This window comes from Mesoplodon bidens, assembly GCF_964165515.1.
Source record: "Mesoplodon bidens genome assembly, chromosome: 3".
Lineage (NCBI taxonomy): Eukaryota > Metazoa > Chordata > Mammalia > Artiodactyla > Ziphiidae > Mesoplodon > Mesoplodon bidens.
The window spans coordinates 147,618,382-147,635,441 of record NC_138178.1 but is presented as its reverse complement, the minus strand read 5'-3'; the positions used below and the strand labels follow the sequence as shown (position 1 = coordinate 147,635,441).

The 17,060-nt window shown below is 43.5% G+C and overlaps 1 protein-coding gene across 6 annotated transcripts in view; it reads right to left on the bottom strand.

The window, feature by feature from the left end:
* LOC308613799 (uncharacterized protein) overlaps positions 1 to 17,060 on the bottom strand; it is a 366,445-nt gene that overhangs the window by 234,854 nt on the left and 114,531 nt on the right. For 2 of the 6 annotated variants that reach the window (XR_014015320.1, XM_081227835.1), the window contains exons 1-2: positions 10,680 to 11,296; positions 10,324 to 10,590 (exon numbers count right to left, since the gene is read on the bottom strand). The exons of 1 other annotated variant lie outside the window; for it this stretch is intronic. Coding sequence is in view for 2 of the 5 variants with exons in the window: in XM_081227835.1 (XP_081083961.1) it covers positions 10,324 to 10,590; positions 10,680 to 10,985 (573 nt within the window). In the remaining 3 variants the exon portion in view is untranslated. 3 more of the 6 variants (XR_014015318.1, XR_014015319.1, XM_081227836.1) reach the window with 3 other exon arrangements.

The window sequence follows — 17,060 nt, the reverse complement described above, 5'->3', positions numbered from 1 at the left end:
TCCAAAAGGGGTATATGACTTTTAAGATCTCACGATTAATGGAAAAATCCAGGATCAGCCAAAACTAGGTGTTTAGATTCTCTTGGAGTGGGCTTGCAAGTAGAGGAAAACCATATCTAGGTCCTCAGGAAAACCTTAAGCAAAATTCATTAAAGCCAGTTTCCTTCAGTTCTGTTACTTAGAAAAGCACTTGATAAAGTAAATTTAGCCAAGACAGATCTCCTTGGAAACCAAAAGGCAGAATTGTCTAGTGTTTCTTTCTTCCTCCACACAAAGAATATTTAATGTAGAACTATTTTCATAATAAACAACTACAATTGTTTGCATCAAAAGTAAAGCAGGTGTCCTTTGGCAAAAAAGAAAATTCCAACCAGCTGAGAGCAATGGAACACTGAGAAGGACCACATCAATCACTAAAAGAATATCAGCCACATGAGGGCAGGAGCCATGCATCCTTTTTCCACTTGAAGCAGTCACTAGCCCCTGGCATATAGTGAGAGTCAATAAATACTTATGAAATAAATGAGTAAATTACTCCTTACAGACCCACCCATGTAGACTTAAATTCATTTGGTCACCACTAAACAACGCTTTACTACAGGCCTACTATATGCAAGCATACTACATTTTTCCTCCACAGAAATTCTACCAATTGTACCCTCAAGTAATACACCCAACCAAAATATCCTTAAAGTTTCATTAAGAAGGTGAGAAAGTATGTCTTAAGTAGCCTAAATTACTTACTAAAGCAGCCACTAAGTTTGCTGTTCTGGGTTCAATCTCTCTCCTTCAACTCATCCTATACAACCCAGCCAGGTTAATTTTGTGTTCTCTGCACATCCTAGAAAATAAAACCGTACTGTGGCTAAGTATTCTATCTCTGTATGTGGCCCACTGCTATTCAATGAGCAGAAATCAGCAACTATTGGATTGGAATGGGGAAGACAATAGAGTGTCAAGGAAAAAAATAGTGACGCGTCTTATAATAACTGATCCCCATTGAAAATCTTGAGATGACTATCAGAGGCTTTCATTAAAGACCCCCTTTTATGAAGAACCTAGGGGTAAGACAGGAATAAAGACACAGACCTACTAGAGAATGACTTGAGGATAAGGGGAGGGGGAAGGGTAAGCTGTGACAAAGCGAAAGAGAGGCATGGACATATATACACTACCAAACGTAAGGTAGATAGCTAGTGGGAAGCAGCCGCATAGCACAGGGAGATCAGCTCGGTGCTTCGTGACCGCCTGGAGGGGTGGGATAGGGAGGGTGGGAGGGAGACGCAAGAGGGAGGGGATATGGGGACATATGTATATGTATAACTGAGTCACTTTGTTATAAAGCAGAAACTAACACACCATTGTTAAGCAATTATACTCCAATAAAGATGTAAAATAAATAAATAAATAAATAAAGACCCCCTTTTAGTGCAGTGATAGAACTGACACAGATGGTTTGAGGTATTTATACCCATTGAGGTACACATCCGATCTTCAAGACCAATTCAAGGCCCATCACCTTTTTGAAGCTTCTGCAAGCCACTGGATTCAATATCCAATGAAGTGCTAGACTATAGCTCTTACTATACTAGTTGCCGATTGACAGCCTCACATACATTCTGCCATTTAAATCACCTTATGGAGGCTTCCCTGGTGGCGCAGTGGTTGAGAATTTGCCTGCTAATGCAGGGGACGTGGGTTTGAGCCCTGGTCTGGGAAGATCCCACATGCCGTGGAGCAACTAGACCCGTAAGCCACAATTACTGAGCCTGCGCGTCTGGAGCTTGTGCTCCGCAACAAGCGAGGCCCCGACAGTGAGAGGCCCGCGCACCACGATGAAGAGTGGCCCCGCTCGCCGCAACTAGAGAAAGCTCTTGTACAGAAACGAAGACCCAACACAGCCGAAAATAAACAAATAAACAACTATCTAAATAAATAAATAAATCACCTTACTTCATTCTTTAAGTGGGTCTAGTCCCCTCCAAAAAATGAAAAAATTCTTTGAATTGTTTTCTCAATTGTTAATTTCTCTATTACTTCTCTATTTCTCAGCACCTACAATAGTATAAGTTAAAAATAAGTGTCACTGGGCTTCCCTGGTGGCACAGTGGTTGAGAATCTGCCTGCTAATGCAGGGGACACGGGTTCGAACCCTGGTCTGGGAGGATCCCATATGCCACGGAGCGACTAGGGCCATGAGCCACAACTACTGAGCCTGCACGTCTGGAGCCTGTGCTCCGCAACGAGAGAGGCCGCGATAGTGAGAGGCCCGCGCACTGCCATGAAGAGTGGCCCCCGCTTGCCACAACTAGAGAAAGCCCTCGCATAGAAACGAAGACCCAACATAGCAAAAATAAATAAATTAATTAATAAACTCCTACCCCCAACATCTAAAAAAAAAAAAAAAACTATAAAAAAAAAATAAGTGTCACTCAAACTTCCTGATTTCAAAATGTATTACAAAGCTAAAGTAATGTAAAAAGCTAAAGGTGGTACTGGCATAAAGACAGACAAATAATAGATCAATGGACTAGAACAGAAAGCCCAGAAATAAACCACCATGTATATGGCCAGCTCGTCTTCAACAAGGATGCCAAGGCCACTGAAAGGGGAAAGCACAGTCTCTTCAATGAATGGGGCTGAGAAAACTGGATATCTGCACCCAAAAGAATGAAGCTGGATCCTTGTCTTACACCACAGACGAAAATTAACTCCAAATGGATTAAAGACCTAAATGTAAGAACTAAAACTATAAAACTTCTAGAAGAAAACACAGGAAGCTTCAGGACATTGGACTAGGCAATGATTTCTTGGATATGATGCTAAAAGCACAGGCAACAAAAGCAAAAATAGACAAATGGGATTACATCAAAATTTAAAACTTTCATGCAGCAAAGGACACAAAAGAGCAAAAAGAAAACATACAAAATGGGAGCAAATATGTGCAAATCATGCATCTGATAAGGTGTTAATATCCAGAATATATAAAGAACTCCTACAACTCAACAACAAAAAATCAAATAACCTGATCAAAAAATGAGCAGACTTGAAAAGACATTCCTCCAAAGATGATATGCAAATGGCCAACAAGCATATGAAAGATGCTCAACATAACTTATCAACAGAGAAATGAAAATCAGAACCACAATGAGACATTACCTCACACCCATTAAAGGGCACTGTCAAAGAAACAAAATAACAAGTGTTGGCAAGGATGAGGAACAACACTGACCCACTGCTGGTGGGGTATAACCTCTATGAAAAACAGAATGGAGGTTACTCAAAAACATTAAATACCCTACGATACAGAAATCCCACCTTTGAGTATATACCCAAAGGGACTGACAGCAGGGTCTCAAAGAGCTAGTTCATAGCCACACTATCCACAACAGCCAAGAGGCAGAAGCAACCCAAATGTCCATCTATGGGTGAGTGGATAAATAAAGTGGAATATATACATACAATGTCCTACTATTCAGTCTTAAAAGGGAAGAAAATCCTACCACATGCCAACATGTATGAACCCTGAGGACACTATGCTAAGTGGAATAAGCCAGTCACAAAAAGACAAATACTACATGATTCCACTTATATGAGGTATCGAAAGAGGTCAAATTCATACAAACAGAAAGTAGAATGGTGGTGAGTCCCAGGGATGGGGAGAGGGGAAAGGAGAAGTTGTTTAATGGGTATAGTTTCCAATTTGCATGATGAAAACAGTCTGGACTTCTGCTTCACAACAATATGAATATACTTCACACAACTAAACTGTATACTTAAAATGGTTAAGATGGTAAATTTTACACTATGTGTTTTTTATCCCAATTAAAAAAGTGCCAACATGCAAACACCAAGTTGGATTTACTTGTTCTACCTCCACTGCCGGAGTCTAAGCAGCCTGACCCTTTTACCTGCCGGCCGTCATTTCCAAATTTATTCCAAGTTGTCTTTTTTAATCAAGGGAACTGTACACATGATCGAAGGCCCTCCCTTTACCTTACTGTCAAGCATAAATCCAAAAATGACATAAAAGCCACTGTGTTCTCAACTGGGTGGGAGAGAAACATAACAGAATCACCTATTGAGTTTCTTCAAACCACCCAACCCATCCACCCAGAGTAATACCCCAGAGTTCACTGCGATCCTCCACCCTCCCCCAAACACACACCTGGCCCAACCCGCTGGAAACCACTATTTTAAAGTGCTCCCTTGAAAATGACCTTCAGAACAATCCCACTGAAAGCGATTATTAGGCTGAGGCTCCAACTTTTAATAGGCCTTTTCTGTGAATCCTATAGCTCTCCATAACCTATCATGTATCTACTGAAACATTATTTTGTCATGCAACTATTATACCTCATTTCCTATTACAAAAGATCAGTACTAAGATCCTAATTAAAAAAAAAAAAAAAGTAACACTGAGACTCTCGGAAGAATCACAGGCATTTCTCAAACTGGAAAAGAGATGAGGGTCAGGAACCACATTCAGTCTCAAGCCTCCTAACAGGTTTCCCAAGGGCACATTCTGAGCCAGGAGTCAAACCCCACCCCAAACATATATACACACAGAGCACCCTCTCTTTACACATGAAATTCCAGCTACTCAGAAGTTAGACTCTGACAAAATATATGGGCAGTAGCTTCTGAGGTTTTCGCTGGGGCAGCCAGAAGTATGGTTAGGGAAAAGGGAGGAGTTAAATCAACTACACACTAACCCTCATTTCAAGAGTAAGAACATTTGTTTTCTAAGTCTTTGAAAGAAAAGGCAATATGGTTCCCAAAAGTCACATACTTATATTTCTTGCAAAAATATGGGAAAATACTTCTTTCCATTTTTTTCCCTAACTATGTACAGGTGAAGCAAGGAATAAAAGTTAGTCAAACTGGGTGAAAATTTTAGAACATTCTATTAATATATAATTATATATCCTATAGGTATCTCCTTATAAGTACCCTCTCTTCTTGAAGGCATGAGATACCACAGTTCAGTTATCAGTTGCTTTGCTGAAAGCATCAAGAAATGAAAAGAAACTTGTAAAAACAAACAGTCAATCAATTCTGAGAACTAAGATGTTAAAGGAAATGCAAGGAGCTTACAATATATCAAACTAGAATCCCTATCTAGGCAAATAATTGAGAATATGAAAAAAATGAATTAGAAAAAGATAATATAGAAGCCAACATAAATGATACTGATCATAGTCAAGTCTCGATTATAGGAACGTGGTCATTCAGCACATGGTCCTTTGCTTTTTACTTCTAAATAGCTTTATTCTGAGAAGTTTGGAACTCATTCTAAAAGGAAGCAAGACATTAAGCCACAAAAAAACTATCAATGACCATACTTGTAGCTTTGGTAAAAGGCTTCCTGGAAAAAACAGAAAGAGAAAAGAGGAATAACCAAAATTCACTCTGCTGTCTGCAAAATTCATTCTTAAACTAAGACCTGCTTTGGAGGAGGAGAGAGGAATAAAGGAATCCAGTGGCCGCCACGGTTGGATGGCCAGTCGGCTCAAGTTGCCTCTGAGTGACCCCTGTATGTGTACAAATCAGTAACTCTCCCTCTCCAGGCCAACGTTCTCCAGCAAGCATACATTCTCCTCGTGCCTCTCCATAATTGAAGAAAAGGGAAATCTAACATTATGTAATTGCCCGCTTCCCACGGTTTAAAGTCAGGCATACTACAATCCTAATTAGAGGGAGAACTTAGTGCAACATGACAAGTAACAAATTAGAAATCTAAAGGCTGAAAATTCTCATCCCAGACCTCCGGAGGCCAAGAGAAACAGCTTCACCTGCCTCTGTGGCACACCCCCAATGCACTACTGTCGACTAACGTCCAATGAAAGAAGCCCCTGACATTCCTCTGTGCCACTGTGGTGTCATCTCTCTAGATTTTCAAGAAAGCTTTCATGTTATCTTGGCAGCTGGGGTTACCTCACTCCTTCCAGGCCAGAATAAAAGGAGAAAAATGGATGTGGACCAGTCCTTACCCTCAAAAGATACACCCAATGGATTTTCTTACCCACTTGATCACAAACCCAATCACACTTGTGCTATTCTAATCCTCACTCAAATCACCTGCCTTTAAGAGATCCAAAGAAAAGGGGCTCTTTCCCATGTTTCTATGACTCGCTCCACAGCTCATCAGAAACCCACCAAAAGAAAAAATGAGCTATCATCTGAGAATAAGTAATTTAATTTGTATTAAGCCTTTGGAAAACAAAGTGCCATCAAAGTGTGTGGGCTTTGTTTTGCTTTTTTTTTTTCTTTATTAGCTAAGCACAGCAAAAAACTAAAAACAAAAATCCAATGAGGCCAATTTATTTCCCATACCAAACCAGTAAAAGCGCAGTGGATATAAGGTTGGACTGTCAATCTAAAGTGATAGTAGAAAACCCCTATTTTAAATAGCACTGTATGTGGAACAGACACAAAATTTTGTGTGAGTGCTGAAGGAATAACATAATGTTTTACCCTCCTCGGGAAAGGGAGAGTCCCTCATCTAAAGGGCAGTCACCCAAGTGGCAGGGATGTTTCTTCTCTCCTGGCTCAGATTACCCCAGCGGAAGTTGGGTGGTGCTATAGAAATCACTCATGTTTTCAACAGGAAGCTCCTACAACACTGTCCTGTTTTATGTGCAATTATACCTCCACCTAACAGATCCTCCCTAGCCCCTACCCCTGCCCCCAGTAACCCGTACATGTAGCCACTGTTCCAAAAATCACTTCAGCTTTCTGGGCTTCAGTTTCCTCATCTGTAAAGTGGGGAAGAAGGGTCAAATGATTTATACTCAAAATCCCTTCTAAACCCAACAATCTATGAATCTGTTCATCAGGAAGCAAGAACATGCAATTACAAATAAGACTACAGTTTACAAATTACCTTCATACATATATTCTCAATAATTTTTGCAGCAAAGCGGTGAAGCAAGCATTGTGCCCAATGCTGCAAAAAAAGACACTGTTTCAGAAAGTTCAGGAAGAGGTTCGATTACTTTTTAAGATCCCATAGCTGTAAAATTTGAAACCCTGGCCTTCTGAGGACAAATACTGGGCCCCATTATTCAAAAAATTAATTTAGGACTTCCCTGGTGGCGCAGTGGTTAAGAATCCGCCTGCCAATGCAGGGACATGGGTTCGAGCCCTAGTCCAGGAAGATCCCACATGCCGCGGAGCAACTAACCCTGTGCACCATAACTACTGAGCCTGCGCTCTAGAGTCCACGAGCCACAACTACTGAGCCCACGAGCCACAACTACTAAGCCCACATGCCACAACTACTGAAGCTCACACGCCTAGAACCTGTGCTCCTCAACAAGAGGAGCCACCCCAAGGAGAAGCCCGTGCACCACAACAAAGAGTGGCCCCCGCTTGCCGCAACTAGAGAACACCCGCACGCAGCAAAGACCCAATGCAGCCAAAAACAAACAAACAAATAAATAAATAAATTTAAATTTATTATAAATTTAAAAAATTAATTTAAATAAGTTACAACTCAGAATTAATTGCCTGCTCTGCAAAACTTTTATGGGGGCTTCAGCGTATCAGAACACCAAACCAGGGAAGGTCACTACAAATGACCCCATTGCACTGTATGTTCCTTGAGGCAAGGAACACACTTTTACCCACCACTGGAATCACAGAACTCAACAGCATGCCTCCCAGACAGAGGCACTCAATAACCACCTTTTGACTTAACACAAATCTCAAAAGATTAGGAATATGGTGACATTATGAAGGAAATCTTTTTTTCTGAATTTGAGATATGAACTTCTGCGATCTGAGTCCAAAGGAAGAAAGAAGCATTCTATATCAGAGCACTAGCTCTATACGTGGGGGATGAGTCTATCTGTCTTCCTTAGAGAAAGTCCAGTTTGGTCAGTGAATCAAAAGGCTCAAATCTGCCACGTTACCTGAAAATCTTCAGGCTAGGCCCGCTTCATATGCACAGTGAAGTGGACCAACAGAAATGACAGCAGGACAGTGAGGACCAGTAGAAGCACACAACCATGTTATCATCAATCACTACATACTTTCCCCTAAACTGGAAAGAGTCAAAGAATCCGTACTCTTATTACACTGTTCTAGCTCTTCTCATGCTCCTGTTTCACAGCTCAAAGAGATAGAAAACAGCCATGTACTGAAAAACTCAAACTGCAAAAGTAAGATAGAACAGACACACGTCCCAACTCATAGTCAACCAAGATCATCCAAAATTTACAGAATCGCTCATCTCAAGCAAAATCATGACTTCAATAAAGTTACTAGAGGGACTTCCCTGGTGGCACAGTGATTAAGAATCCGCCTGCCAATGCTGGGGACACGGGTTCGAGCCCTGGTCCGGGAAGATCCCACATGCCGCGGAGCAACTAAGCCCGTGCGCCACAACTACTGAGCCTGCGCTCTAGAGCCCGTGAGCCACAACTACTGAAGCCCGCGCGCCTAGAGCCCGTGCTCCACAACAAGAGAAGTCACTGCAATGAGAAGCCCGTGCACCACAACAAAGAGTAGCCCCCGCTCACTGCAACTAGAGAAAGCCCGCGCACAGCAACGGAGGCCCAACGCAGCCAATAAATAAATTAATTTTAAAAAATTAAAAAAATAAAAAAATAAAGTTACTAGAAAGTGTATTTTAAAAGTTGTTAAAAAAATCAAGATGTGGCTGGCAGGTGGGGGTGGGGAGACCTACACCAAAATTACACACCTAATTCAATGCAAAAGCAAAGTAAGTAAGAAAGTCAGGAAATAATAGCAAAAGGGTAGAGTTAAAAGATTCTTAATATAAAATTTCAGTGAGCTGCTTTGCAATTATTACCAGGAGTTCAAGTCAACCTTGTCACAGAATCCTATGATGAACTCACAACTAATACTGACACTTCAGCTCTAAAAAGTTCACTGCACCAGAACTGCAATTTCAAACTCGAGGAGCAGTACCAGGAACCGCAGAGAAGCTAATAGCAACACCTACTGACTGTCTTGAGCCACTTGCCAAACTTGTTCTCTCAGTCAACTAGAGAAATCTAATGATGCAGTCAACTTCAGGAGTCCTTTACTTAAGCATAAAGAGATAAGAAAATAAGTTGTCAGCCACGTAATACCATTCACCTGGCAAAATCTCTTATTTTGCCCCTAACCATTTACGTGCAAATCATCACCCAAATCATTCTGAATGCACTGTTAATTGCTAATGCCTGAGTATAAATAATTTATTCCATAGGAAAAAAATGTTTTAATATTAATATTCTCGTTAATAACTGGTATGTCATCTAACAGTCAGACACTTCAGTGACCATAAACTTCTTTATGAAAACCTTTTATTTGAGACTACTGCTGTTTCTACTGTTCTATATTATTTCCATCGGCTTTTTTTTCATCCTGGTAAAGGTGGCTTAATTGCAGCTTTCAAAAAATGAAAAGGGGGAAAGTGAAGGTCATTAAATCAGGATTTTAGAGAAAATTAATACTGTTACTAAACTGGGTGCAGAGAATGATTGTATAGGACTTCATCTTGTACTTTTCCAAAAGATTAAGTCAGAGAATCTTTGTCTTGGATGAATATTCCATATGAGAAAACGAGAGAAAGTTGACACTTAACTCCCACAGAGTACCAGTATAAAAACAATGTCTTTAAGAGTCTGAGTCAGAGTTTCAACATGAAAGGTTTGCTTTATAGGGGAAACGCCAACCCCAGTCCATCCAGACAGACCTGGAACCTGATTAAAGTCAACACCTTTACTCTAAAATTTGCATCGCGTCACCGGCTCCCAGTTTAGAAATGTAATCGTTTAGCAGGTAGTAAGAATTTCAGTTAAGTGCTGCCTCTAAAATACCCGTCATGATAAATAAAATCTGTAAGGTAAATGCAGTCTAGGATCCATCAGTCCCCAAATGCTTCTCTTCAAAACAAGCATCAACAACTCAAACATCTTCCTTGAAAGTGAGCCATTTCCCTTGCCTATATGTTTTCCAAACGGTGAACTCGATGAAATTTCAACCTGTCCAACAAGATTACTTGTCCACCTAGAAATGCCGTGGAGCGATAGGGAGCTTGGCAAATACCCTTTAAGGTCAGGATAGAAGTTGGAAACAGATGGGGCGAAGGAGAAAAACTTCTTTTTTGCAGTACCTTCTCGCCTCCCCAGCCCTCTTGTGGTTTACTTACTCCAAGAAAAGCAGGTTAGAGCAGCTCCGGCTTTCACCCCCCCCCCCACAGACCCCGGGAGAGAAACGAACCACCCGCGGGCAACGAGCTGCTCTTCCCCCTTTCTCACGATCAAACCTCTCGGCCTGTCCCTCCGGCATAGCCTGCAAAGCGCTCACCAGGTGACTGAACTGGAAGAGTCTCCCGGTGGAGACGAGAGCAGCCTGGGGGGCGCAGCCACCCCAAGGGGTCGCGGGTCTCCTGGCCTCTCTCACAGACGCCTGGCGGAGAGTTGTGCAGATTCGGATTCCGAGGTGCGCGCGCGTGCGCGCGCCGGGCGCAGTGCAGCTCGAACTCGCCCCCCGCCGGGCTGCGCTATCAGCACGCCACCAAATCGGAAATAAAACTTTGACCGGCCTCCGAGCGTCCTGCTCCGTGCCCTGGACCTGCGCCCCGGCCAGAAATGGGGTGCGGGCTGTCAGCAGTCTTGCACCCCCGCTCCCCTGCCCGGACCCGAGGCGCGGGAGCCACTTACCGCTCGGCCCGGCCTCCCGGTGCCGCCGCACGTCCGGGGCGCGTCCGCCGCGCGCTCTCCCTGGGGTAAAAAAGAAACCTTACAGACGGTCGGCGCGCGCTCACTCGCCGCGGGCTCTGCGGAGAACGGCAGGCGGCGAAGCAGGGGCGGGCGCCGAGCTGAGGGGGACCCGGGGGAGGCGGGGGCGGAATCAGCCCAACTCCCGAGCCTGGCTCCGAAGGGGACGCGGAATGCCGGCTGGAGAGCAGCCGGCTGGGGCCGCGCTCCCGGCGGAGGGGGGGCGGAGGTGCCCCCGTCCCCGGGCATCAACTATTGTCTGGGCGCTCGGGTCCCCACTCGCGCCGCCTCCGAGGCTCAGCGCTCCCCATCCCACCCGCCTGCCTCCAAGAGAAAAAGCTGAGGGGGCGGCCAGCGCAGGAAGCGAACGCGGGGTGGCTGAACGTCCGGGAGCCAAAGTCCGAGGTGGACGCGGGGGAAAGGGGAGGTGCGTGCCGAGTGGGGGAGGGGACAGGTAACTGCAGAGGGGGCGGGAAGGCCCGGGAGGATTGGTGGGGGGAGGAAATGGGGAGGGAGCCACGGAGGCAGGAGAGGGTGGAGTGGCTGAGGGGGGGCGGCCTCTGAAGCCCAGACCTGGCCCTCCCCGGGTACCCTCCTCCCGGAGACTCAGCGCCGCTCTGACTTTTCGCTCACTCGCTCACGCACACAGTGAACTCGCTCACAAAGTTGCCGGCGGTGGCGGCGCTTCCCTCGCCCTTCCCCTCCCCGCCCCATTCCTTCCCCTCCTTCACTCCCTCCTCAACTCTCGGGTGAGATCACCGCTGTGCAGCTCAGCTCTGCGCTCAAATCTCGCGAGAGAAGAGGCAGCTCAGCCCAGACGGCGGGGGAAGTGGAAGGAATTAGAGGAAGGTGGGGGACCGCGGAACTCCTAGTTGCTATGACGACGGCAAAGCCCTGGATTCCTGTCTCCTGCAGAGAGCCCAGGCAGCAAACGTGGGTGCCGTTTGCAACCTGCCCCCTCCCTTGCCCGACGCCCTAATGGTGGGGAAAGCAAGGGCTAGAAGCTAGAACCTGTTTGAGAGGGCATCTGGAGAAGACCAGCGTCATGATATCTGGCTAAATTTGGCAAATGAGGCTAATTATTTAAGAGATTCTGGGACAGATTTCTGCCATAGAAGTCACATATCTGAACCCCCAATTTCCTACCATATACTCAGTGTTTCGACCTTGCTGTCTAATCTCATCCCCCACCCTTCACCCACTCCATACGCTCCCTCTCTCCTCCCCGCCCCGCCCCCCCCATCACCACCGCCACCACCAGACTGAGTTCCTTGAGGACCTGCCTTATCCATCTTTGTATTCTCAGCGCCTCCACAGGCTTGGTACATAGTAGGTATTTACTTAATGTCTATGGGGGGAAAGGAACGCCACAAGCTGTACGTGTCCTCAGTACTTTCACCCTACCCTGGAAAGTACTTAGGCTTAGACTATGAATTTCTGCTCCACAGTTTGGCTTTTGACTTTGCTAAACTATCCGTCCCTTTCTGTTCACACAGAATTACCTATTTTTCAAGAGTTACAATCCCTCCTTTCTCTTTCTCCATCTTTGTCTCATAAAAACCCTATTCACCATGGGGGACCGGGTAATCATTAAGCTTCTTCAGATACCATCCTACGTACTCCAAAATGCTGCTGAGGATGAAGATGACATTTTCTCATCCCCTGTTTCTTCTTTTGATTGTAGAAACTTTTCTTTGGGTTTTATATACTCACTGCCTAAATAAAATGGATACTGTTAATAGAAGTTAAGCTTAAACTTTTGATATCAAAATGAATGAGTAAAAATAGATTCCATGGGGCTTCCCTGGTGGCGCAGTGGTTGAGAGTCCACCTGCCGATGCAGGGGACACGGGTTCGTGCCCCGGTCCTGGAAGATCCCACATGCCACAAAGCCTGCGCGTCTGGAGTGTGCTCCGCAACGGGAGAGGCCACAACAGTAAGAGGCCCGCGTACCACACACACACACACACACACACACACACACACACACAAAATAGATTCCATGGTATGTGAATTATACCTCAATTTAAAAAAAATTCCATCTCTATTTACATAAATACGGAGAAACCATTATTTAAATCAATCCCTTGGAACTAGAAACCCAAAAAGTACATAAAGATTCTTTTAGGTTACATGCAAGCTTAAATGTCATGTCGGTGAAAGGTTTTATGTTAGAAACCTAGTGATATAGTGATACAGTGATAAAAAACACTGGACAAAGTCAGGAAACTAGGGTTTGAGTTTTTCTGTGTTGCTAATAATTGAGTCTCCTTGAGAAGTTATTTAATCTTTCTGATTCTTCATCTCTAAAATGAGGGGTAGCCCACAAGTTAGGTCATTACAGCTTTAAAATTCTGTGGCTCTTAGACCTATACAAATTTCCAGTAAATAACAGATATTTTCCTTTTACATCAAACAGAATTTTAAAAATGAGTGTTTCATTTTACAGTAGGTCAGTTTCACAAAGTTCAGCTACATGTTGACAAGTTGCTTTTCAAGTTCTCTTGTCTCAACTGTAAAAACAACAGGGACTTCCTGATGGCGCAGTGGTTAGGAATCCACCTGCCAATGCAGGTGACACCCATTCGATCCCTGGTCCGGGAAGATCCCACATGCCGCGGAGCAGCTAAGCCTGTGAGCCACAACTACTAGCCTGCGCTCTAGAGCCCACGAGCCACAACTACTGAAGCCCACACACCTAGAACCCGTGCTCCGCAACAAGAGAAGCCACCCCATGAACAGTAGCCCCCACTCACCGCAGCTAGGGAAAGCCAGCACGCAGCAATGAAGACCCAACGCAGCCAAAAATTAATTAATTAATTAATTTTAAAAAATGGACCCTGTTACAGTAATTTCAAAGGGAATCCATTGTTCTTTATTTACTTTTACACTAACTCAAAACAGATTTCTTGTTATTTAATAAATATGCTAACTCAAAGACCCAAACTAAATACATCCACACCCCCACCAAAATAACTATAAGAAGGAAGGAGGGAGGGAAGGAAGGGAAGAAGGAAGGAAGGGAGGGAGGGAGGGAGGAAGGAAGGAGGAGAAGAAGGGTGAGTCAAATTCACAGACTGGTATTTTTAGTATCAAATTTTTACAAAGAAACACATTGGAGCATCACCATCAATCCTGTTGATCTGTTTTCAGGAGCTATCTTTCATAACATAGCACACTATTGTAAATCAGTTGTTCATTTGCCCTGGCTCGGCTTTTAACATAGTTTTGCCCTTAAAGGATGGCTGCCAGTCTGTATCCACCAACCCAGTACAATTTCAGAAGCACCTGTTTTATGACTCCCAGATAGCCATTTGATACATTTGAAATAACTGACCCAAGTGCTAGCCAAATCTATTAACTCTTTTCAGTGTTTCTTATGAGGCTCAAGAGATGGGTATTGGCCTCAAATTACAAACATAATTTCCCTAACCTTCAGGCATAGTGGAAGAGTAAAGACTGTCCTAGGGTTCTAAAACTGCTCTTTCAAGACCCTAGGCTACTATTTACCCCTCACTGGTGGCAGAACTTTCAGCAGTATGTCTGAAGGAAATAAAAGGCAAAATCCACCAAAGCTGAGGTTTCAACTACCTGGTTTTCTGGGTCAAGGCACTCTGTCTGCATCTTCCCTGACCTTCCTGGGGTTTCAAAATAGCAGACAAGGAGAGCAGAAGAGGGAAAGTGAGACTAGAGAGTTTGTCAAGCACAGATTAGATCTCAACCACTTCCTGCCCACTCCATCTGTTGGCTGTCTATCCACTTCTGCACAGCCCCCTCCCCGACACGCTCAAGGGACATGTAACCTTTTCTCTGATACGAACTCCCTCCCTATTAACTTCTCAGTTTGTTAAAGCTCAGTTGAATTCACTTTCCTCTGGTTATTCGCTTCTACTCAACAACGCACCCTAACATATCAAATATGGAATGAATTTTGACACAAAAGGCCTACCAAGCAAGGAAAATATATGTTTTTATTAATATTATAAACATCGATTCACATTTGCACGTTTTACAGTTAAAATCTGGTCCACCCAGCCTATTATCATCAGTTCAGAACCTCCTGTTATTGGTTATACAGATACAGGGCATGACTAACTAATATTCAGAGAAATGACTAAACCATAAAGAAGGACCAAAGTGCTCCTCAAGTCATCCAAGATTAAATTATATCCAGTGCTGTTTCACTCTTAGGATTTGATTGTTTCAGCCCTAGGTGATATAATTCTGTTGACCTGAATACTAGATTTCTTAGAACACGTCATTTTCCCATTTACATTACAGTGTTTATTACATGTTTAAAACATCAACTACTGTATAATCAATGAACATTCCTCAGCAAAGCTACTACACTTCCTGTCCACCCTCCCACTCTTCTAAAGGACTATTTCATACCTTCTCCTCCTCCATCAAACCTCCTGCTTATTACTCACAGATAACCGCCATGCACCTTTCATTGGTAAAATAGAGGCAACCAGAAGAGAACTCAGCACACACTCCATCCCTATGTCTCTATCTGCTAACACACCTGTATCTGTCTGCATGTACTCTTCTGTGCTCCTGGCACTTCGGATAAACTCTCAGTGCTCTTCGCCAACATTAACCTCTCCACCTGTGCACCCGTCCCATCACCTCTGACTCCAGGACACTGATTTAGCAACTGTCACCTGTCTCTCTTGCATCAGGAAAATTTCCCTCTCTCTATGGAATCGCTTCTGAGCGCTTACACGCATGCTGTAACATCTGCTTGGTAGAAAATCAGACATTTCACAGATTCCGTATCTCCCTCTGCTTCAGTTCACTACTGGATTCTTCAGAGGGTTTTTCCACACTTGCTATCTTCAATTCCTCCCCTTCCATTGTCTCGAATCCTCTCTGAGCAGCCATTCTCGCCCACCACTCCAGAAGAAACAGGTCTTCTCAGGGTCCCTAGTGATTGCCTCATTGCTAAATCCAGTAGGCAATTCCCATCCTCACCTCACTCAACTTCTCAGCCACTGGGGAGAGGTTGATCACTCTTATCCTTGAAACAATTTCTTCACATGGCTTCTGGATTAAGAGTCTGTCTTGAGTAACCTATACCCATTACTATATATAAAATAAACAGCAAGGACCTACTGTATAGCACAGGGAGCTCTACTCAATATTCTGTAATAACCCATATGGGGAAAGAATCTGAAAAAGAATATGTATATATACATACATATACATATATTCGGTTGGTCAAAAAATTCACTGGGGTAAGAGCTTACAGAAAATCCCGAACGAACTTTTTGGCCAACCCGCTATATGTACATACAACTGAATCACTTTGCTGTACACCTGAAACTAACACAACATTGTAAATCAACTATACTTAAATTTAAAACATAAATAACGTGGGAGGGGAAGGGTAAATTAAGAGCTTGGGATTAACATACACACACTACTATATATAAACTAGATAACCAACAAGGACCTACTGTATAGGACAGGGAACTCTACTCAGTATTCTGTAATAACCCATATGGGTAAAGAATCTGAAAAAGAATGAATACATGTGTATGTATAACTGAATCACTTTGCTGTACACCAAAAATTAACACAACATTGTAAATCAACTATGCTCCAATCAAATTTTTTAAAAATTGTCTTTTCTATATAATAAATAAATAAATAAATAAATTTAAGTTTAAGAAAAAAAAGAGTTTTTGTCTTGATTCTTTTCCTACCTTTCTGGCCTTCTCAGTATCGAATCTCTAAACATAGAAGTCCCCAGAACTCAGTCCTTAGACACCTTCTCTTTGTGGTCTCCTATTAGTCCATGGCAGTCTCACTGGTCCTACAGCTTAAATGCCATCCATATACTGACAACTCCCAAATGTACATCTCCAGTCCAGATGTCTCCCCAAACTCCAGACTTATACATCCATCTCTGACTCAACATTTCCAACTGGTTGTGTAGTTGGTATCTCCAACTTCACATGTCTAAAACTGGAAAGCTCTAGATAATCCTCCCAAACCAGTGCCTTCCTGCAGTTTTCCCTACCTCAGTTAAGGGTACCCTTCCAGAGATTCAGAGGGTTTTGTTTAGAGCAAAAGTCTTAGAGTTGTTCTTGATTCTTCTGTGTCTCTCAGATCACACATCAGACCAGCAGTGAATTCTGTTGGCTCTTCCTTCAAAATACGTGCAGAATGCAGTCATCTTCTACCCACCACGACTCTCCCTCTCTGATTCAAGCCATTTCTCACTTGGATTATCACAAGAATTTCCCTATCTGGTCTCCTGATTCCAGCCCTTTCCCTCAATATTTTATTCTACCCACAGAACCAGAGTGTGGAGCATAA